The sequence below is a fragment of the Octopus bimaculoides genome, chromosome 6 (genome assembly GCF_046866305.1).
Source record: "Octopus bimaculoides isolate indiv1 chromosome 6, ASM4686630v1, whole genome shotgun sequence".
Classification (NCBI taxonomy): Eukaryota; Metazoa; Mollusca; class Cephalopoda; order Octopoda; family Octopodidae; genus Octopus; species Octopus bimaculoides.
In genome coordinates, this window is record NC_142933.1 from 99,637,086 (window position 1) to 99,661,759 (window position 24,674).

Below are 24,674 nucleotides of genomic sequence, written 5' to 3' on the forward strand. Positions count from 1 at the left end.
TAAAATTGAGTGATGAATGAAAAGATTTGCCAGTAATTTACCCTTTATTCACTTCCATCAGGCATCATGTAAACAAATGTCCTTGGTATATGAATAATGTTCAAAATTTAGGCCAACTTTTACAAAAGATGTGAGCACAAATAAACACCTAAAAAAAACACGATGAGATCGTGTTCTCTTTTTTTTTTAAATTTATTTATTTATTTGTTTTGCTTTGTCTGTCCCCTACCCCCACTCCCTGTCTTGTCTGAAAGGACATAAAAATAATGTACTATTATCAGTGTTATTATCAGTTATATATTATCAAGGTATAAAGGATGGCAGAAATGGTAGAAGGCCCAGGTCAGCTCTGGTCAAGCTGTCCTATGACAACCATGTAGTCGACTGACCTACAGATCAATCTTTCTAATATTTTCTTTGTTTAAGGCGGTGAGCTGGCAGAAACGTTAGCATGCCAGGCGAAATACTTAGCGGTATTTCGTCTGCCACTATGTTCTGAGTTCAAATTACGCCGAGGTCAACTTTGCCTTTCATCCTTTCAGAGTTGATAAATTAAGTATCAGTTGCATACTGGGGTCGATCTAATCAACTGGTCCTCTCCCTTAAAATTTTGGTCCTTGTACCTAAAGTAGAAAAGAATATTTTTTTTTACGTTCCCAGTTCCAATTCCGCTGAAGTCAACTTTACATTTCATCCTTTCGAGGTTGATAAATTAAGTACCAGTTGTGTACTGAGGTCTATCTAATCAACTGGTCCCCTCCCCCAAAATTTCAGACCTTGTGCCTAGAGTAGAAAAGTATATTCTTTTTTTTTACATTCAGAGTTCAAATTCTGCCGAGGTCGACTTTGCCTTTCATTCTCTCAGGGTCGATAAATTAAGTACCAGTTGCATCCTGGGGTCAGTCTAATCGACTGACCCCACTCCCCAAAAATTTGGGGCTTTATGCCTTGAGTAGTAAAGAATATTTCTATTTTCTGGAACGTAAGTATGTCACTACTAGTTAACCAGCCGATGTTTTTACATTAGAGACTCTGTATCATTCTAATTAAGTAATTTAGAAATGAGATAATTAATAGCTTTATGGCATTGTACATAACATAATGGCTTTACTTGTATATGAGTAATAGCTTAGTCAATGTTATTCATCAACTTCTAAGCTCTCGTCTCGTTAGCATTTTATTTACATAATTTCCTAGTATCAGTTATTGAAATATTGATGTTGCTTTTGTCATCAGGTGAAACTATGCCAGGTGTAATATGTGCAGGAAAGCTTATACATGTGTGTGTGTGTGTGTGTGTACATATATATGTATGTATCGAGATATCTGGTACCTTGCTGTACTCAAGAAAACCTGTCTGCCACAGCAAAATTGATACTGGTGTTGGTTCTACATGAAAAACATTCATGCTGGTGCCACATTAAAAGCACTAGTGCTGGTGCAACATAAAGTAGATGACTTTAGTTGTGGCTGACACCAGTGCCACCTGACTGGCACCTGTGCTGGTGGCATGTAAAAAGCACCATTCAAGCGTGGGTCAATGCCAGTGCTGCCCGACAGAGATCTTGACAGACTTCAATACAATGTTCTTGCTGCTCAGTGGTCAGCAGATGGGGGACAAACTTGGCAGAGACGTGCCACATGTTCAACTCAGACATTAAGATTGCTTGCACTGACCCATACGACAGACCAAAAACATCAGCAATGTCATTGATTGTCCCTTTATGATCCTCATGCACAAGCTGATGAATTTTCGTTCCATTTCCAGGGATGGCACTCATGGCAGATGTCCCAGATCACTCAGCGTCTTCCAGAGACATTCTTTCTCTTTTGAAGCTCCTGTGCCACCTGAAACATTGCATACGATCCATTGCCATGTCACCGTAAGCTTGCCGAAGCATACTTAATGTCTCTGTAGTAGGCTTTCCAAGTTTATCGCAAAATTTCACGTTGCCTCTTTGTTCCAACTTCCTGTCCATGACAAGAATCACAGGCTACAACATACATCTGATCACAAAATCATCAATTTCACAACCTGTGAAGTAAACACAGCAATGTCACTCAGCACACTGTCTCATAAAAGTCACTGCTAGCACTCACTGCACATGCAACTGTGTGCTGCCATCTGTTGGCATGCTACAGAACTAGTTCAAAAACTTTTTGATACCACCTCTTATATATCATCATCATCATCATCATCATCATCATCATCATCATCATCATTGTTTAACATCTGCTTTCCATGCTGACATGGGTTGGACGGTTCGACTGGGGACTGGTGAGCCAGATGGCTGCACCAGGCTCCAATCTGATCTGGCATAGTTTCTACAGCTGGATGCCCTTCCTAATGCCAACCACTCTGAGAGTGTAGTGGGTGCTTTTACGTGTCACCAGCATGAGGGCCAGTCGGTGGTACTGACAACAGCCATACTCAAATGGTGTTTTTACGTGTCACCTGCATAGGAGCCAGTCCATCAGCACTGGCAATGCCCTTGCTTGAATGTTGTTTTTCACATACCACCAGTACAAGTGCCAGTAAGGCGACGCTGGTAACGATCACGCTCGAATGGTGCTTTTTTACGTGCCACAGGCATGGGGGCCAGTCAGTGGCCCTGGCAACGATCATACTCAGATGGTGCTCTTAGCGCTCCACTAGCACAGATGCCAGTCATGTAGTGCTGTCATCGAATTTGATATATATATATATATATATAGTCCATTTTTTGTATTATAGTGCATTGTTGTACCATTAAAAACTTTTTATTCTTTATATGGCCTGGCCATCCTCTCCCCTACCTTTGGGTAGCGCATTAAGTTTGAGAAATGTTTGCAGGTTGTAGGTACTGTTTTGCTTATGAATTCTTCCAATTGCAAGTTTTCTTTTCAGGTACACGACACTGCTTTTCCCCTTCCCAGGCTACAAGCCCACACCCCCAACACCCATACTGTTAGGATTGGCACTCTCAACGTCGGCACGCTGAAAGGTAGATCTGGTGAAATTGTTGAGATGCTTGAACGGAGACGCGTAGATATGTGCTGCATCCAGGAAGTAAGATGGAGAGGAGGTTCTGCGAGGTTCCTCACAGGCAAAGAACACAGGTACAAGATTTTCTGGGCAGGGAACACTGACGGGGTCAGGGGCGTAGGAATACTTCTAGCGGAGAAATGGGTGGATAAGGTAATCGAGGTCGTTAGAGTAAGTGACAGAGTACTTAAGATCAGACTAGTGCTTCATCATAGATTAGCGACTGTCATCTCAGCCTATGCACCTCAACCGGGGCTACCAGATAGTCTGAAAGACCAATTCTATGACACCCTCTTGCAAACTACCTCGTCGACGAGTGACAGGGACCTTCTCTTTGTGGCTGGAGACTTCAACGGTCATGTCGGACGTCGTGCTGGAGGCTTCCATGGCATACATGGAGGCTATGGCTTCGGTTCCCGCAACGAGGAGGGAACCAGACTGCTGGAGTTCTGTGATGCAACCGATCTTATGGTCTGCAATACCAACTTCAGGAAACCTGCCAGTCACCTAGTCACCTACCGCTCCGGCAGACACTCTAGCCAAATCGACTACATCCTCGCCAGAAATAGGGAAAGAGGGCGGCTTATAAATGCCAAAACCTACCCTGGCGAAGAATGTACCCCACAACATAGATTAGTAGTTAGCGACTTTGGGATCAAGGCAAAATGGGTGCCCAGAATTAGACAGGCTTGGAGGAGAAGGGTGTGGAAGCTTAAAGACCCTGCAAACGGACAGAGACTTAGAGACAAGTTACATGAAGCATTTAACGAAATAGAAGGGGATATAGCATCATACAACGTGGAAGACAATTGGAGATTTCTGCGGGACAACCTGTTGAAAGCCACCGACCAGATTTGTGGGTGGTGTAAGGTCCCCTCCCGACCCAGAGTAACGTGGTGGTGGAACAAGGAGGTAGACAGGGCTATTAGACAAAAGAAACAGGCTTGGAAGGACTGGAAGAACGGTGGTAGCAGGGAATTGTACCAATGTGCCAGAAGGGAGGCTAGGCGACAGGTTTATTTAGCCAGAGGGGAAGCAGATAAGGAAAGATTTGCCAATGTTCTGCGCCGTGAGGACCAAAGACTCGAGGTATTTCGTGTTGCAAGACAGTGTAGGAGAGAGAATAGTGATGTTGTAGGAGAGAAATGTGTTCGCATGGATGATGGTACGCTTGCATTAAATGAGGATGCAAAGAAAGAGGTCTGGAGATGCCACTACGATAGATTGCTTAATAAAGAGAATGAATGGGAGAAAGAGAGCCTGCCGTATGTCGACCCAATAGAGGGACCAGCTATCCGAGTTGATAGTACCAGGGTAGATAAAGCAATTAAGAGTATGAAGACCGGGAAAGCCCCCGGCCCATCAGGAATCACTGCAGAGATGCTCAAAATATCTGGCAGTGTTGGCTACAGCCTAGTCACCCGTATTACGAACCAGGTGATACACGAAGGAGTCACACCCAATGACTGGTGTAGCAGCATCATAGTCAACTGCTACAAAGGTAAAGGTGACGCTTTAGATACAAATAATTACAGAGGCATCAAGCTGTTAAATCAGGTTATGAAAGTTACAGAGAGGGTCATAGCCCAACTAATTAGGGAGCGAATCAATTTAGATGAGATGCAGTTTGGGTTCGTGCCAGGTAAAAGCACTACTGATGCCTTATTTCTAGTGAGACAGTTGCAGGAGAAATACCTAGCTAAGGATAAACCTCTGTACCTGGCTTTCGTTGACATGGAGAAAGCCTTTGACAGGGTCCCCCGATCCCTTATCTGGTGGTCAATGAGGAAACTTGGGATAGAAGAATGGTTAGTGAGAGCTGTGCGAGCCATGTACAGAGATGCTGCCAGTAAGGTGAGGGTTGGAAATGAGTACAGCAATGAATTCCGGGTAGAGGTAGGGGTCCACCAAGGTTCCGTCCTCAGCCCCCTCTTATTTATCATAGTCCTCCAGGCAATCACAGAGGAGTTCAAGACAGGTTGCCCCTGGGAGCTCCTCTATGCTGATGACCTTGCCCTAATTGCGGAGTCACTATCAGAACTAGAGGAGAAGTTTCAGGTGTGGAAGCAAGGTCTAGAATTGAAGGGCCTTAGAGTCAACCTAGCTAAAACCAAAATCCTAATAAGTAGGAAGGTAGATAAAACACAAACCCCTTCAGGTAGATGGCCCTGCTCAGTATGTAGAAAAGGAGTAGGTAGTAACTCTATAAGATGTACCCGGTGCAAGCTATGGACACATAAGAGGTGCAGCAACATCAAAGGCAGGTTAACTAGCAAGTTAGTTTTTGTTTGTGGCAGATGTTCAGGTGCAATAAAGACTGTAAACAAACAGGAAACAACTTCTATCTCATTCCAGGGTGAAAAACTAGAGGTAGTCGATAGCTTCCGCTATCTGGGCGACCAAGTTAGTAGTGGGGGTGGGTGCGCTGAAAGTGTAGCTGCTAGAATAAGAATAGCCTGGGCAAAGTTTAGAGAGCTCTTACCCCTGCTGGCGACAAAGGGACTCTCACTCAGAGTAAAAGGCAGACTGTATGACGCATGCGTACGAACTGCTGAGGACATACGTAAGCTCGCAAGGAATGAAGCCAGTATGCTCCGTTGGATGTGTAATGTCAATGTGAATACCCGGCAGAGTGTAAGTATCTTGAGAGAAAAGCTGAACATTAGAAGCATCAGTTGTGGCGTGCAAGAGAGACGATTACGCTGGTATGGACATGTGGTGAGAATGGGTGAGGATAGCTGCGTGAAAAAGTGCCACACCCTAACAGTTGAGGGAACCCGTGGAAGAGGTAGGCCCAGGAAGACCTGGGCTGAGGTGGTGAGGCAAGACCTTCGTACATTGGGCCTCACCGAGGCGATGACTACTGACCGAGACCTTTGGAAATGTGCTGTGCGTGAGAAGACCCGGCAAGCCAAGTAAGATCGTTGCCAGTGCCCCTGGACTGGTTCTTGTGCGGGTGGCACATGAGATGCACCATTTTGAGCGTGGCCGTTGCCAGTACCGCCTGACTGGCTCCTGTAGGATTTTCGAGCGAGATCGTTGCCAGTGCCCCTGGACTGGCTTGTGCGGGTGGCACATAAAAGACACCATTTCGAGCGTGGCCGTTTTCGTGCGGGTGACACGTAAAAGCACCCACTACACTCTCTGAGTGGTTGGCGTTAGGAAGGGCATCCAGCTGTAGAAACTCTGCCAAATCAGACTGGAGCCTGGTGTTGCCATCCGGTTTCACCAGTCCTCAGTCAAATCGTCCAACCCATGCTAGCATGGAAAGCGGACGTTAAACGATGATGATGATGATGATGATATTTATATATAATGCATATTTGATATTTTTATAAATGTGTACACAATATTTTGTATGGACATAGCATATTTTTAATGCATATATAAAATATTTGCAATTCACATACACACATATAATATATATCTGCAGGGTTGTGATACAATTATGAAGCTTACAAGACAACTTATGCAATTCCGTTGTCCACGGTCCTATCAAAAGCTTTTACAGCAATATTCTTCATCACGATGTCAAATTCCTCTGGGATCTTCACCAACACAAGGGCTGACCAACTGCTTAGCAACACGTGGTTTATCTTCAATGCTAAATCAAGCAAATCGGAAACCATATTCTCCAAATGCCCATCAAATCTCTGTCTGGTCCATCTTAGGATCCCAAAGTATTTTCCAAACTCCATCCTTGAAATGTCACCATAATTCAAAAGAATCGTCACAGAAACAAAATGGTAATTTATCCCTGGAAGAAGTGGTGAGTTGAATTTTTGGATTTTTTAAAATTTGTAATTTTTACTTGTTTTACATATTGTTTAACTCAGCTCTAATCCAGAAAGCATATCATCAAAGCTATTCCAGATATGACCACCCTGTCTTGTCTTCAGATATATCCCTATTTTTTATCTTCTACTTGTTTAAGTCATTGGATTGCAACCATACTGGGGCCCTGCCTTGAAAGGCTTTAGTTGAACAAATGAACCCTAGAGCTTATTTTTTTTAAGGGCCAGTACTTATTTTAGTGGCCTCTTTTGCCAAACTGCTATGCTAAGCCATGGGGATGTAAACAAACCAACACCAGTTGTTGAGTGGCAGAAGGGGCAAACACAGCACAAACACACAGAGACACATACACATAGATACATACATATACATATATACATACATACATACATACATATATATATATATATATATATATATATATATATATATATATATATATACATATATATACATATATGTGGAGGCGTGTGGCTTAGTGGTTAGAGTGTCAGCACCATGATTATAAGATTGTGGTTTTGATTCCTGGACTGGGCGACGTGTTGTGTTCTTGACCAAAACACTTCATTTCACATTGCTCCAGTCCACTCAGCTGGCAAAAATGAGTAACGCTGCGATGGACTGGCGTCCCGTCCAGGCGGGGAACACATACGCTATTGAAACTGGGAAAGCGGGCCCATGAGCCTGACTAGGCTTTAAAAGGGTGCATTTGTTTATTTTATAATATATATATATATATATATATGTACACACACACACACACACACACACACACACACACACACACACATACATACATACATACATACAATGGGTTTCTTTCAGTTTCCATGTACCAAAGCCACTGAAAAGGCTTTGATTGGCCCAGGACTATAGTAGAAGACACTTGACCCAGGTTCCATGGTGTCATGGTGTGGGTCTGAACCCAAAACTAACATTGTTAAAGAGCAAACTTCTTAACCTCCTGGCCACATCTTGTGTAAGATAAATAACACTATTCAACGTGTGCTTGTTTTTATTTTTATTATTTTCTTCTTCTTCTTCTTCTTCTTATTATTATTATTATTATTATTATTATTATTATTATTATTATAAACATGTCAAGCTGGCAGAATTGTAAGCTTGCCAGGCAAAATGCTTAGCGGCATTTCGTCTGCCTTTACAAATTCCATTAAGGTCCACTTTGTCTTTCATCTTTTTGGGATCAATAAAATAAGTACCAGTTATACACTGAATCAATATGACTGACGTACACACTCCCCTGAAATTGATGGCTGAAACTGTGCTGAAATTTGAAACCCTTATCATTAAGGTGTTGAGTGAGTAGACAAAATGGTGAACAGCATTTCTTCCAACTTTTTACGTTTGAGCTAAAATCCCACCAAGGTCAACTTTTACCCTTCGTCCTTTTTAGGGGTCAGTAAAATAAAGTACTTGTCATGTACTCTCTGTTGCACTCTCTCTCTCTATTGCACGCGCTCACTCTCTCCCCCTTTCTCTCTTCCTCTTACACACACTCACTCACTCTCTTTCTTTCTATGTCTCTCTTTCTCTCTTACTCTCTCTCTCTCTTATGAATCTGAAGTTTTCTGAACCGCATCAGAAAATAATCTTTCAAAGATTTCCCTCCAACATTTAGAAACAATAAAATTCCTTTTAGTTCAGTTCCATTAAAATATGTTGTTTATTTATTACAGGCTGTCAGATTGGCCAATGAAAACGGTAAGACAGAAAAATTCTAAATCATTTCCTTATTTCTAACATTTCTTTTACTCAACACCACTTAGAATGGTTTCTGTCTTGTTTTTTGTTTCCTAACAACTAACACACAAGAAAGAAAACCATCTACTTTTGCAGTTCCAACAAATTTATTTGCACATTTTTTCCATATTTAAGTTCTTGTTTAAATAATGCAAGTGGAAGGACCATAAAGGAAAACCTTTCTATTACAGGGTATCTCTCTTGGAACCGTAATGGTTACTTAGCAACTGCAGTAGGTGTAGCAATGCAAGCCGAGGCGAAAATGCCGCTAAGTGGAGTGGCTTCTGAAGGTGAGTTTTTCACTATTTTGTTTAACCCTTTCGTTACCAACCCAGCGGAAACCAACTCTGGTTCTGATTACAAATGTCTCATTTTCATAAGTTTTGAATTAAAATCTTCCACCAAACATTAGTCACAATTTATGTTCCTAACCCTAGCTGAATGATAACCAAGTTATTTTACTAAATTCTTTGTTATATTTAAAATAATTCAAAGAAACACAGAGCTTCTCAAAATAAATACAGTAACAAAAAGGGTTAAATGAATTTGGTCATAAAACAATGGTTTGTCTTATTGCTGGAGCCTGATGTTTTCGAACAAGGCAGTTTAGGTAATACTATCTAAATTCTTATGGAGGCGCGTAGCTTAGTGGTTAGGGTGTCAGCATCATGATCGTAAGATTGTGGTTTCAATTCCTGGACCGGGCTATGCGTTGTGTTCTTGAGCAAAACATTTGATTTCACATTGCTCCAGTTCACTCAGCTAACAAAAATGAGTAACGCTGTGATGGACTGGCGTCCCATCCAGCTGGGGAACACATACGCCATTGAAACCGGGAAACCGGGCCCATGAGCCTGGCTAGGCTTTAAAAGGGCGCATTTATTTTATTTTTTTCTAAATTTTTACTTAAAACTAAATTACATGCAATCATGTGGAGGTGTTTGGCTCAGTGGTTAGGGAAATGCACCCACAATCACAAGATCATAGGTTCGATTCCTAGACCAAGCGGTGTGTTGTGTTCTTGAGCAAAACATTTCATTTCCTGTTGCTCTAGTGCTGTGTGGGGACCGGTGTGTCAAACAATAAACCCAACGTTTCCTCTGCATGTCATAAAGGGCAACTAAAAGAGGTTGAGCTAGGATTTGCACTCCAACCTTGTAAAACCCTCACTAGCAACAACAACCCCACAAAACAGACCCATGGGTTGGAGGGTTGTCACCTGAATGGTACAAAGGGGTCATGTGCCGTGAGTAGGGAATCACCAAACAAACAGTGGATGCTCTGTTACAGCGCATGCCCCCATACTGCTATTTCTACTACCACTACTACTACTACTACTACTTCTACTTTGGACCCAGCTGTTGTGAGCTTCTTGGAATCACAGACAAACGGCAGATCTTTATACCTTTCATTGCAGCAGTTGCTGATCCATTATGCACATCTGCAACAATGAAATACCATCAGTACCATAGATTCCTCACGAGAAAATACAGCACACAGAGTGTGATGTATTGGTTGGAACTACTACAATTGACTGTGTCTCCTGTTGAAATATCATGAAAGAACATGATGTTCCTATACTTGTCACACCTCATACTTTGACTCTTTTGATACCAACTCACCTGAGACCACCCCCTCCTGGTTCTATGAGACAAAGTTCTTCCTGTTTTAAAATAACCTAAATTAAAACCTTCCATCAAAATTTCAAATTAATCTTTGTTCTAAATACAAGATTAATAATGACAAAGTTGTTTTATTAATTGTTACTTTCAAAATTAATTGAAATCAAGGCTGTGTATTTAGTCAGAAATATGGTAACAGAAGGGTTGAAATAACAAGTTTGTGTGATAGAACCATACATAGTCTCAGGCAAGCTAGTATCAAAGAGGTTTAAGTAATCTAAATTAAACCTTTCATCAAAATTCCAAATTAATTTGTTCCAAACACCAGCTTAATAATGGCAAAATTATTTTACTAAATTCATTATTTTAAAATTTAATTGAAACAAAAGCAGCATAATTCTTCAGAAATATGGTAACAAAAGGGTTTAAATTATAAAATATTAAAATTTCAACTGTCTTCTTTTTGTATTTTTTTATCAGTTAAGTAATTAATTTTTATTTCCTTTCTTTTTTTCCTTTTTTTTTTTCAGTTCTGTTTTCTATTGCTGGAGCAAATTTAACAATTGGTTGTGCCATCTTCATATTTAATGTCTGGAAATTACATCCACAGATTGGTCTGTCACAGACGGGAGTCTATTGTTCTATATTGTTATCCGTAATACATGTTATTCTGTGGTTTTTTGCATTTCTTACATTCAAGGGTTACATCACTAATTAATAGGCCTATTTGATGGCATTCCATTTTAACTGATTATATTATCAAAATTAATACTCATTTAACTACTATTAACAACAACAACAACCACTACTAATAATAATAATAATAATAAACATCATGATAATAACAGTCCTTTCTACTATAAGCACAAGGGCCTGAATTTTTGGGAGAGGATTCTAGTTGATTACATCAACCCCCAATACTCAGCTGGTACTTATTTTATCGACCCCAAAAGGATGAAAACAAAGTCAGCCACAGCGGCATTTTAAATATAAATATTAAGATAGGCGCAGGAGTGGCTGTGTGGTAAGTAGCTTGCTTACCAACCACATGGTTCCGGGTTCAGTCCCACTGCATGGCACCTTGGGCAAATGTCTTCTAGTATAGCCTCGGGCCGACCAAAGCCTTGTGAGTGGATTTGGTAGAAGGAAATTGAGAGTAGCCCATCGTATATATATCTATATATATATATATATATATATATATATATATATATATATATATATATGTCTGTATATGTGTGTGTGTGTCTGTGTTTGTCCCCCAACATCACCTGACAACTGATGCTGGTGTGTTTACGTCCCCGTAACTTAGCGGTTCGGCAAAAAGAGACCGATAGAATAAGTACTAGGCTTACAAAGAATAGGTCCCGAGGTCGATTTTCTCGACTCAAGGCGGTGCTCCAGCATGGCTGCAGTCAAATGACTGAAACAAGTCAAAGAGTAAAGAGAGAGAGAGAGAGAGTATAATATAGATAAACAAAGCCAATAGAAAAGTGAACTAACACTTTGCTTACCATAGGCGTCACCAGTGATTCCACCTGCTTTATTCTTAATATGGCACAAAGTGTTAAAATGCTAAAAATCCTTCTTTTGATCATTGATAAAAGCTTGTAATCATCAGGATAAATAGTGATTATATTGATCTTCTTCACCTGTGTTATTTCAGAGATAATCAGCCCTCTTTGTTGTACAATAGTTTAGAAATTAACCCTTTAGCATTTAAACTGACCATATCTGGCCCAAATATTCTACCTGCTTTATGTTCAGACTGGCCAGATCTAGTCCCTCGCACCTCACCCTACACAATTCTAAAAATAAACAATCACATTATTGAAATCTCAAAGCTATGAAAGACTGCATGATTAACTGAAAATGATGTAAATAAATAATCATTACATTTGACAGAGAAATCTGAATGCTAAAGGGTCAATACATTTCATGAACAAGTTGAAAGCAGTCTAATGATTGGAACAAGTAAAAGATAAAAGATATGGTAGTTTTCCTCAATACATATATGGCATTACCTCACTCCGTTTATGCTGTGTTTTGATTCATTATAAGAGCTTTGTGTGTGTGTGGTCTGGTGATACATTGATTTATGACATAAGCATAAAGCATTGAGAAAGACTGACAGTAAATCATTGCAGTTACCCAGGGATGGCAGAGTCAAATATGGGGACCAGTTGTTATTTATGTAAATAGCATCTTTGACCAATTATTCTCAAAAATACGCTACTTTTTAATGCCAACTCATCTACATTTTTGTACAAATACTTAGTGATTCTGTCATCGCTACTTCTGCAAGTATGGTAGATCTATGTCAATAAGACCAAAACGTGTATGAGAGTTGTCTCCCATAGTTTCCAGAATAATTAACATATTAATGATCAGCATCATCATCATCATCATTTTAATATCCAATTTTCTATGCTTGCATGGAATTCATTTATGCAGATTTTCTATGGTTGGATGCCTTTCCTGTCACTGACTCTCACCCATTTCCAAGCAAGGTAATATTTCACCCCCACTGGCTGGACATGTTCTTGGCACAATATTGGAAATGAAGGACATTGCTTGTATGACAACTATGGCATAATGTCATGACAAAGAGACACACACATACACCCATATGACAGGTTTCTTTCAGTTTCTGTCTCTACCACTCACAATACTTTGGTTTGCCTACAGTCATAATGAATGACACTTGCCCAAAATGCCACGTAGTGAGACTGAACCCAGTATCATGTAACTGGGAAACAAACTTCTTAACCACACAGCCATGCCTACTCCTTCTCTTTGACTAATATTTAGTTTATTCTTCCCGTTACAAAAACAAATTAGAAACACTTATTTCTAATTATTGTTTCTAATGCTCAATTCGTTAAATATATTATTACTGACTTAACTTTTGTTTTTCAAATGAATGGTGTCTCTGAGTAATTTATTCTCTTAACCAAATTTATTCTTTACCATATTTCTGCTGAAATATCTGTTCCTTTATTTGAATAAGGTTTAAAAATTGCAAAGAATTTATTAATATAACTTTGTTATTGATAAACCAGTGTTTGAAACAGAAATTATCAAGAAATTTTTGAGGAAATTTTCAGTTTCTGTCATCACTACTAAACAATTAAGTTTCTGTAGTAAAGATTGTTTGCCAACATAACATGGCAGTCGTTGGTTTAGGACTAATGTTGCTGTAATTTAGCCCTAGGAGACATCGTCTCCAGCTGGTTATACGACACAATCTGTGTCCTTATATTTTCGAACAAAGGAATCCAGCATCTCCACTTGAAAGTATAAGAACACAGTTCATGTCGTATAGCCAGCTGGAGACGATGTCCCCCTGGGGCTAAATTACAGAAACGTTAGTCTTAAACCAGGACTGCTATGTTATGTTGGCAAACAATCTTTACTACAAAGTATTGTTGGTGAATATCTCACGTTGTGAGATTTAAAAAATAGTAATTAAGTTTCTATCATAGAATCTATCTCAGACAGATTAGCATCAAAAGGGTCAAACCATCTGAAGGTGTTGACAGTCAATATCATGTCAACAGTACTGCTTTGTGTTCATGGGCCTTCATATTTATCTCTGATTCTTCAGTCCATCTAGTTATAAATAAGTAATAAAAGTCTATAAAACCACTGGTGTTTATCTCTGAACTCTCCTGTGTTAAGAGGAGGATTAATGAATCTCTTTTTGAGTAGGATACAAATCTATCTCAGATAATATTTCCCCAAAAGATCAGTTAATTATTTTCTACAGCTAAGTAAATTTTAACCCTCTTTCTTTTCCTTACCACATTTCTGTTGAAATAATCTGCTTTGTTTCAATTAATTTTGAAAATAATGGAGAATATAATAAATTAACTTTGCCATCATTAAGACAGTGTTTAAAACATAAATTAACATAAAATTTTTATGAAGTATAAAGTCTTTGTTTCATTTAATTCTGCAAATAATGAAAATTGTAATTAAATAACTTTGCCATTATTAAGATGGTATTTGAAACATAAATTAATGTGAAATTTCAATGTAAAGTTTAAATTTAGATCACCTTAAACAAGAAGTTTGTATCATAGAATGAGTGATGGTCTCCGGTGGGTTTATATATAAAGGGTTAATGCTATGGAAATTTAAATGTCTCCCTTATAACAAACATATATTTTCATATATAAATACTTACATTTTAAATTGCTTTCTTTTTCAAGTGTTGTTTTTCAAAAATGAAACAAAACAAAATTGCTTGTGGCTCTTTTATAAAGGATAAACTTGTAGAATAAGTTTGACGATCTTGTAGCATCCCTAAAGACCTGTTATAAATACTTAGTGTTTCATCTTCAGTATTTCTGACACCTTACTTGAAAAATACGAACATAAGGAATATAACCCTGTAATACATCTCAGGAAACATAATCCATGACACTATTTACCTTTCTCTCACTAACTTAGAATATGTTTTTTTTTTTACTGTTCTAACCATAGAATTGCTCTGTGGAATTTTTTAAAGGCAATTACACACACACCTACACACACACACACACACATATCTAGTATATGCAGTTGAGGCTGTATTAAATTAAAGCAGCCATCTATGTATCATACTTAATGTGTGTATACTATCGATAGGACAGTTACTGCAGTATTTGTCCTGAGATAACATCTCTTATGGACATGCTGTGTTAAAAACACAATAAATGTCAGAGAGAGAGAGAGAGGAAGAAATTGCCCCAGCAGTAACCAACAAGAGTGCCAGAATTATTTCAGCCTTTTGAAGCTTTTCACTGGCACATACTCGTAGCCAGCCATTTGCTCAGGTGAGAATTTGTTGCCTCTGATATGAGAAAAAGTGAACATCCACTGTTGTGGGGAATAGGTGTCTCTCTAAATAAAAATCCAATATATGCTATTGAGTGAGTATTAAATTAAAATAACTATCAATGTATACATAGTTAATGTATACAGTCAATAGGCCAGTTAGTGTGACGTTTTTCCTGAGATAACACCTTATGGATGTTCTATGTTAAAAATACAACAAATATCAGGAGACAAAAAAGATTACTCCAGCAATGGCCAGTGAGAACGCCAGATGCGTTTTAGCCATTTTGGGCCTTTTCAATGACATGTACTCACAGCCAGTCACATGCTTGTATCCAACCTCTTGGTTACTAACATTAAATTACAATATTGCATAATAATGATATCACCCTAGTAAACATTGTGTGACAGTTATTTTTTTAATATTGATTTCACTAACCTGTGTTTAACTAACATTACTAAAATATTACTAAAAGGCAACATTGTTACTATTTTTTTTTTTCCATTATTACTATAGTTTATATAGAAGAAATCCTTATTACAATAGATTATGTATTTTTGTATTTACAATTTTCAGAGATATACAAAAAGCAAAAAAAACTCTGCGAAAGCTAATACATTTGATTTCATGTTGTTTTAATCTCTTCCAACTTCTCAGCTGCTGGCAACACCTACAGGGTGTCCACAAAGTCTGGGTACATGGGGATTAATACATCATCATCATTATCATCATCATCATTGTTTAACGTCTGCTTTCCATGCTAGCATGGGTTGGACGATTTGACTGAGGACTGGTGAAACCGGATGGCTACACCAGGCTCCAATCTGATTTGGCAAAGTTTCTACAGCTGGATGCCCTTCCTAACGCCAACCACTCTGAGAGTGTAGTGGGTGCCTTTACGTGCCACCCGCACGAAGGCCAGTCAGGCAGTACTGGCAATGGCCACACTCAAATGGTGTATTTTATGTGCCACCCGCACAAGAGCCAGTCCAGGGGCACTGGCAACGATCTCACTCGAAAGTCCATTACACATGCCACAGGCACAAGTGCCAGAAAGGCGATGCTGGGCACAGGTGCCATCCTGATTTCGCTTTCGCTTGCCCCAATAAGTCTTCGCAAGCTGAGTTTCGTGTCCAATGAAGGAGACAACGTTGGCATGGGTGCCAGTCATTGAATTTAGTTCGGTTTCGATTTCACTTGCCTCAACAGGTCTTCGCAAGCGGAGTTTAGTGTCCAAGGAAGGAAAGGTATGCATAAGTGGGCTGGCTACACCCCTGGCAGAGGCCTTGGATTTAGGTCTCACTTAGCTTGCCGGGTCTTCTCACGCACAGCATATTTTCAAAGGTCTCGGTCAGAAGTCATCGCCTCGGTGATGCCCAATGTTCAAAGTTTAAGAAATTATTATTTCTTATATTTAATTGTTTATGTTATGATTTTATTTACTCCATGTACCCACATGGGGATTAACACATACTTTAAGAAATTATTATTTCTTATATTTAATTGTTTGTGTTATGATTTTATTTACTCCATGTACCCGGACTTTGTGGACACCCTGTAGAATGGCCTTCTTTACTTCATGTCTGATATATGACTATAAACTATGTTGTCTGTATTTGTATAATAAAAGAGTTGCTATCAAGTGTGTATGTGTGTTGAATCTTCTACTATAATAATACTCTTGTGTTTTTCTCCATCGCAACATGTGAATGAGAAAGTGTGTGGCTTTATGTGAGAAAGTGTGTGAGGACTCTGTGTGAGTATATGTGTGTATGTGTACAAGGGAAGTATGCGAATGTTTGTATGTGTTCTTTCAGTAACAAACAATGATCGATGATACATCTCAATAGACAACCACTAGATAACATTGTCAAGTGTATTAATTTGATTTACCATCCATATTTCTCTTTCTCTTTAACTTGTTTCAGTCATTTGACTGCAGCCATGCTGGAGCACTGCCTTTAGTCGAGCAAATCGACCCCAGGACTTATTCTTTGGAAGCCTAGTACTTATTCTATCAGTCTCTTTTGCATTGAGGGTGCAGTGTGACTGTCCAGACATATTCTCTCCTCCAGTTTATTTATGTTTATTTGTACATTCTTGTAGTGACCACCACTGGGTGAACAAGGTGGACTCAGTAAGAAAACTGTTGTTATTGTTTACTAATAGTAAATGTGATATGTATAAATGGTTTCAAACTTCGGTACAAGGCCAGCAATTTTAGAGGGAGGGGGTTTACATCCACCACCACCACCACCCGCCCCAAGTGCTCAATTAGTATTTGTTTTATCAACTCTGAAAAGATGAAACACAAAATCAACCTTGGTAGAATTTGAACTCAGAACATAAAAAGCTGCCAGAAATATTGGTAAGAATTTTGTCTGATGCATTAACAATCCTGCCTGTATATAATGAGAATGTGTTTATAAAATTCCTTCATTCTCCAGGGTTTGTGTTGCTAATTCCAGCTAGTACCATTTACTTTAGTGTTGGTCTTTGTTTTAAGGGTTTTCCTTCCTCACTGTGGATTGCGTTTTAAGCGCTGGGAAGGAATTTGGCTCAGAATGTAAAGAACCAGAACAAATAACATTAAACATGCAATCCACTATTCTTACTATTCTGCCAATCACTACCCTAGATTTGTGCTTTATTTGTTGACCTTGGAAGAGCGAAAGGCCAAAGTTGAGCTTGACAGAACTTGATCTCATATTCCCTAGAGTCAAAAAAGCTAAAATACTGCAAAGTATTTTATCTGATGCTGTAATGATTCTTGCCAATTCACCATTGCCTTATAATGGAATAGTCTGGAAAATTTAGAAAACTAAACAAAAAAAAAAAAATTAGAATCTGCAGAAACACACTTTTGATTGTCTGTAGATTATTGTAGGTGCCATAGAGGATGTACATGTGTGTGTGAATATGTATTTATGTATGTGTTTGTATGTAAATATATATGTGTGTATAAATATGTAGGAGTGGCTGTGTGGTCAGTAGCTTGCTTCCCAACCACATGGTTCTGGGTTTAGTCCCACTGCGTGGCACCTTGGGCAAGTGTCTTCTACTATAGCCTCAGGCCACCAAAGCATTGTGAGTGGATTTGGTAGATGAGAACTGAAAGAAGCCCATCATATATATATATATACATACATAAATATATATATATATATATATATATATATATATATATATATAAATGCACATCGCTTATCTTTTTCCTGTTTCAGTCGCATACACATATATATATATATATATCTATATATGTATATATATATATATATATATATATATATATATATGTATGTATGTATATGTGTGTTTGTGAGTGTGTGTGTATGTGTTTGTCTCCTCACCATCACTTGACAACCGATGCTAGTGTGGTTACGTCGCCCGTAACTTAACCGTTCAGCAAAAGAGACCGATGGAATAAGTTCTGGGGTCAATTTGTTCGACTAAAAGGGTGGTGCTCCAGCATGGCCGCAGCCAAATGACCGAAACGAGTGAAAGAATAATATGTGTTTATAAAAAACATGTCTTTTTAAACGTTGGTGTTGAGCACAGTTTAGGTGTTGCAAGCAGCTCCAAATTTTGAAAGAGTTAAATTTATTACATATGTGTATATAGACATTTGTGTGTGTGTATGTATGTATATATAAACTGTAATTTTTGTATAATTATGTATTGTTAATATAACAATACATAAAGACGGGCTAGAGTTGAAGTGCTCAGCATGAGCTAGAATTCATCTTATAGTAAAAATGGATACATAAGGGTGGAAAATCACAGGAATAATACCATATGTCCAACGCAAGATACAATATGTGTGTTCAATTCCTTCAAGAATCAATAAATGAATTTATAGTATTCAGTCTCTAAAGTGTCTAAAAGGTACGGTAAAAAGACAAGCAAATACAACAATAAAAACTTTAGAAATATCGTGAATGTTCAAAATATTCATTAAAAGAATATTTATAAATATGCATGATTTCTAAGTTGTATAAAAATATGACAATTAAAGTTAAAACATTACGATGTGTAAACGTATATTATGATATAACATATAATGGGTAAATATATACGGTATGATGAAGTTATAAATTTACATGTATTATATTAAAAACGTGTACATTAGGACAAGATTTTAAAAAAACAAAAAAAAACAACATATAATATAAAAGTTAAGTTAAAAGTATACATCTACGGACCGTTTCTGAGATGTGTCTATTAATTAATATGGTGTTGTACTCATATTAGAGATTAGACACTCCCTTCATCAGGATGTTTGTTTTACATATAGAGAGGAAGGAAAAAAATATAGAGAACATAAAAAGTTTAGAGTGATACTTTTAACTTAACTTTTATATTATATAGGTTTTTTTTTTGGGTTTTTTTAATCCTGTCCTAATGTACACATTTTTAATATAATACATGTAAATTTATAACTTCATCATACCGTATATATTTACCCATTATATGTTATATCATAATGTACGTTTACACATCGTAATGTTTTAACTTTAATTGTCATATTTTTATACAACTTAGAAATCATGCATATTTATAAATATTTTTTTTAATAAATATTTTGAACATTCACTTTTACACTTTTACACTTTTACTTGTTTCAGTCTTTTGACTGCGGCCATGCTGGAGCACCGCCTTTAGTTGAGCAAATCGACCCCAGGACTTATTCTTTAGAAGCCTAGTACTTATTCTATCGGTCTCTTTTGCCGAACCGCTAAGTTACGGGTACATAAACACACAAGCATCGGTTGTCAAGCGATGTTGGGGGGACAAACACAGACACACAAACACATACACACATACATACATACATATATATATACATATATACGACAGGCTTCTTTCAGTTTCCGTCTACCAAATCCACTCACAAGGCTTTGGTCGGCCCGAGGCTATAGTAGAAGACACTTGCCCAAAGTTCATGATATTTCTAAAGTTTTTATTGTTGTATTTGCTTGTCTTTTTACCGTACCTTTTAGACACTTTAGAGACTGAATACTATAAATTCATTTATTGATTCTTGAAGGAATTGAACACACATATTGTATCTTGCGTTGGACATATGGTATTATTCCTGTGATTTTCCACCCTTATGTATCCATTTTTACTATAAGATGTATGTATATATATATGTGTGTATATGTATATATATCGTTGCAAACAAAACTAAAGAAAATTATTATATTTGATAACTTTATTAAATTCGTTTTTGTTTCACACATTATATATTTGGCTCTTTGCCATTGTTATTGCTTGTTAATAAAATATTTAATCAAGACAAATGGTTTGTTATGTATATTTAGTTTTGATATGCGTTGTTTTTTATTTTATTTATTATGTATTAGAATACAATAGAATTGTACAATATAATAAGACTAATAATGGAATAATAATACATTATGATAGAACAAAAGAATAATGCAATATGTTAAGATGATAGAAATAGTGATTTCAAATTTTTGCCATAAGGGCAGCTTGAAGGATGTGGGGATGAATCGATTACATCAACCCCAGTGCGTAACTGGTACTTATTTTATCGACCCCGAAAGGATGAAAAGCAAAGTCAACCTCAGTGGAATTTGAACTCAGAACATAACGACAGGTGAAATGCCACTAAGCATTTCGTCCAGCATGCTAACGATTCTGCCAGCTCGTCACCTTTCAGATTAAATGCAATAATAATCTATAATCCTTTTTACTTTAGTCACAAAGCTTGAAATATTGTGGGGAGGGTTAGTTGATTACATGGACCCCAGTGTTCAACTGGTACTTATTTTATGGACCCTGAAAGGGTGAAAAGTAAAATTGACCTAAGCAGAATTTGAACTCAGAATATGAAAATGGACAAAATGCTGCTGAGCATTTTGTTCAGTAATAATTCTGCCAGCTTGCTGCTTTAAATAATAATAATAATAATAATAATAATAATAATAATGATAATAATAATAATAATAATAATAATAATAATAATAGAATAATAGTTATCATCATCATTTGGTGTAATCTGCTCTCGGCACATTGAGTACCCAAGATTTCCATTCAGGTAGTCTATGATCCGTGATTTAATATGGACACAATTATAAGTACATGGTGGGGGTCTCAATCATTTCATGATGGCTGGCCACAAGTCTGTGTTTTGCTATCATGCCCTCTGTCCATATTGGGTTCATCTGCCATTTCAATCTTTGTGCACTTGGGGGGTAATATCACCTATATAACAATACTTCTGAGATTGTTGATACCCTCTTCTTAGTTTTGCTCACAAGCCAAAGCAAGGTACTGTCAGATCATTGCTTTACCCAGAATATATAATGGTTTCTAATTTAGGAACGAGGCCAGCAACTTAGAAGGGTTGGATTTGAACTCAGAATATAAAAGATTAAAAGAAAGGCGGTGAGCTGGCAGAAATGTTAGCACGCCAGGCGAAATGCTTAGTGGTATTTCGTCTGTCTTTACGGTCTGGGTTCAGATTCCACCGAGGTCAACTTTGTTTTTTGTCCTTTTGGGGTCGATAAACTAAGTACCAGTTACGTACTGGAGTTGATGTAATCGACTTAATCCCTTTGTCTGTTCTTGTTTATCCTCTCTATGTTTAGCCCCTTGTAGGCAATAAAGAAATAAGAAATACCAGATGGCATTTGTTTCCAGTCTTCCATGAAAACATGTCTGGCCACAAGAAAATATTATCTTACTTGAAAACAGGTAATGTTTGGCAACAAGAAGGTCATCTAGCCATAGAAAGTTTGTCCCAATGAATTCTACATGACCCATGAAAAGTGGATGTTAAAGCGATGATGATTATGGTATAAAGCAGGTGTTTTTCATCTGTTATAATTCCATTCACATTAAGGATGTTTTAAAAGATGATAAAATGACCCTTGCCCCCTTGAACAGTAATTTTATTTACTCACCCTGGAAAGAAGGAAAGTAAAGTTAACTTCAGTAGGGTTTGTGTTCAAATTACTTTCAGCATTTCACATCATTCAGAATGGAAAGAGATGTAACTAAACACCACAAGGTATTTTGTCCAGTGTAGCAAGGTATTTAATGACATCACTGGTACCATATAAAACGTACCTAGTATACACTGTGAAGTAGTTGGTGCTTGAAAGAGCACCCAACTGTAGAAACCATACCAAAACAGACATTGGGACATGGTGCACTCCTCTGGCTGGCCTGCTCTTGTGTCAAACCATTCAACCTGTGCCAGCATGGAAAATGGATGTTAGATGATGCCGATGATGACTACGTAATAATTCTGCCTTTAGTTACTCAATTATCGCCCACTCCTTTTCATTAATTAGCCTGATGAATCTCATGATTTAAACCAACTATTTATTATTAAAGTAAATAAATGCTATGTTGTCAGATTAAGATGTTGGCAAATTAAGGTTGTGACCCAGTTTCAGTTCCTCCTGGCTGGAAATACTTCATTCAACTAAATACTAAAGAGAAAAATTCCACCATTGTTGTAATAACAATTTCTCCAGCATTAATTTTTATTGATAAAGACGTGATAGAAATGTTAAATTCTGAGTGAACCAAAATACCAGCAATTTTTGAGGGAAGAAGATTTGGCGATACCATTGCCTTCAGTACTTCACTGGTATTTGTTTTATCAACCCCACGAGAAGGAAAAACAAAGCTGACTTCAGTGGGATTTAAATTCAGAATGTAAAACCGTGCTATGCATTTTATCCAACTCTAATCAGTCCTGATAGAGCAGACAGACTTATGATAAGTTCAGTGAAACCAAGACCATGTTGTTGTTTCTTCTTGAATGGTATACTTTAGACATTGTTCAATGTATCCAGCATTGGATTAACCATTAAGCAAAATAATAAGCATGTGCTTAGGGCATCAAGGGAAGGAGGGGGGCACCACAGAAATGGTAAATGATTTACAGCACAAAAGAAATCACTTTACACTTTCTAAAATAACATTCAGGACGCCTTTATCTCTACTAAGTATAGATGAAGATGTGTTACCTAAAATTAATTTTGAGGATCTGGTCAAAGACTTTGCAATTCAAGAAAGTAGGAGGAAACTTTTCAAATATAAATAAAGTGGAAATATACAAAAATAAACATTTTTTTCCCTCTCACTTTTTTGTTTCGTTTTGAAAAAAAAAAATTTATTTTATGGTTTGTTACTGTTTATATTTTGAATTACATAATCTTTTTGTGGGGCACCGAAATCTCTTAAGTGCTTACGGCCATGATGGGTCTTAATCCAGCCTTGAGTGTATCCTTTCATAAGAGAGCTGTCTTACAAAAAGAAACATGAATGGTTTGAGGGAGATTTGATTAGTATTTCTAGCAAGTTAAGTGACCTAGTAGAAGCTCCCTCATTGCCTTGTTATGGAAACTGTTTTAGTTGCAGGTAAAGAATAAAATGTGAAAAATGTGTTATGAGGACAATAACATAGTGTTTTGTCATAATTTTCTGGGGATCTTTTTTTTCTTTATTAATGTGTCATGGTTGGTTGACTTGCTAGAATGTTGGCTAACTAGAAGAAGTGATCATGGCCCATTTACTACTATGAATATTTTATTATATATCATGCAAAGACTTAACCCTTACTTTCTGATACAATGGAGAGGAGTAAGGCACAGTTCACTGCTTTGGTATCAAAAAGACTGTGTAATAAACTTCTTTTGACAAGCTGTAAGACTAATTTTTTATTGGCATATTCCTAGCATAATTTTGATGTATCTTGGGAGTGTCGTTATGCCAATAATAAACACACACGCTGGTTCTATTCACTTCTTTATTATTTATTTCCCAATTGGTTAACTATTTAACCCAGTTAACTAATCAATCATTTGATTAATCATTTAGTCAGTCAATCAATCAATTAGATTTGTCAAAGTCCTTTTGTTGTTATTCATGATCTCATCAATAACATGCTCTCTCTACTTCAGCTCTGATTGAATGATCAATGCAATGAGTAATTAAAAGGATTGATTAGCTAATTGGTTAACTGGTTAACCAGTTGATAAATAAATGACAAAGAAGTGAAATAGAATCAGTGCATGTGTTGAAATTTCAACATCAACAACAGTGTATTTTTGTTTGTATGTATGTATGTATGTATGTGTGTATGTATGTATGTATGTATGTATGTATGTATGTATGCATGTATGCATGTATGTATGTATGTATACATTTATGTATGTATGTATGTATGTATGTATACATTTATGTATGTATGTATACATTTATGTATGTATGTATGTATATATGTATGTATGTATGTTTGTATTTGTGTTTACCGGTGTTATGTCAAAAGCGTAACTTAGCAATTCAATCAATATGAATCGATAAAATAAATACTAAAGAATTACAACCTCAATATGATCGCAGTCCAATGTCTGAAACCAGTAAAATAATTGCGTAATATCGACATTTTGACATTGAAGAGACAGACAGACAGACAGACAGACAACAACCTCCTGACTTATCGACGGCCACTTTCATAAACATAACAAACATGTAATAAGATTGTCATAATTCTGTTAATTTTATCTCAAGAAAAAAAATATATATATTGACTCATTTATTAAGTTATTCTTAACGGTCTGAAACACCAATTAAGATCTTCAGAGTTGTTTCCCTTCCATCATTT

At 37.3% G+C, this 24,674-nt stretch overlaps 1 protein-coding gene across 3 annotated transcripts in view; it reads left to right on the forward strand.

Annotated features, from left to right (window-relative positions):
• LOC106875709 (uncharacterized) overlaps positions 1–16,672 on the forward strand; it is a 46,517-nt gene extending 29,845 nt beyond the window's left edge. For all 3 annotated transcript variants that reach the window (XM_014923957.3, XM_014923956.3, XM_052968626.2), the window contains 4 exons: positions 6,459–6,794; positions 8,518–8,542; positions 8,773–8,871; positions 10,734–16,672. In XM_014923957.3, coding sequence (XP_014779443.1) covers positions 6,474–6,794; positions 8,518–8,542; positions 8,773–8,871; positions 10,734–10,921 — 633 coding nt within the window. In that variant the 5' untranslated portion in view covers positions 6,459–6,473 and the 3' untranslated portion in view covers positions 10,922–16,672. The remainder of the gene's footprint in view (positions 1–6,458; positions 6,795–8,517; positions 8,543–8,772; positions 8,872–10,733) is intronic.
• The last annotated feature ends 8,002 nt before the right edge of the window (positions 16,673–24,674 follow it).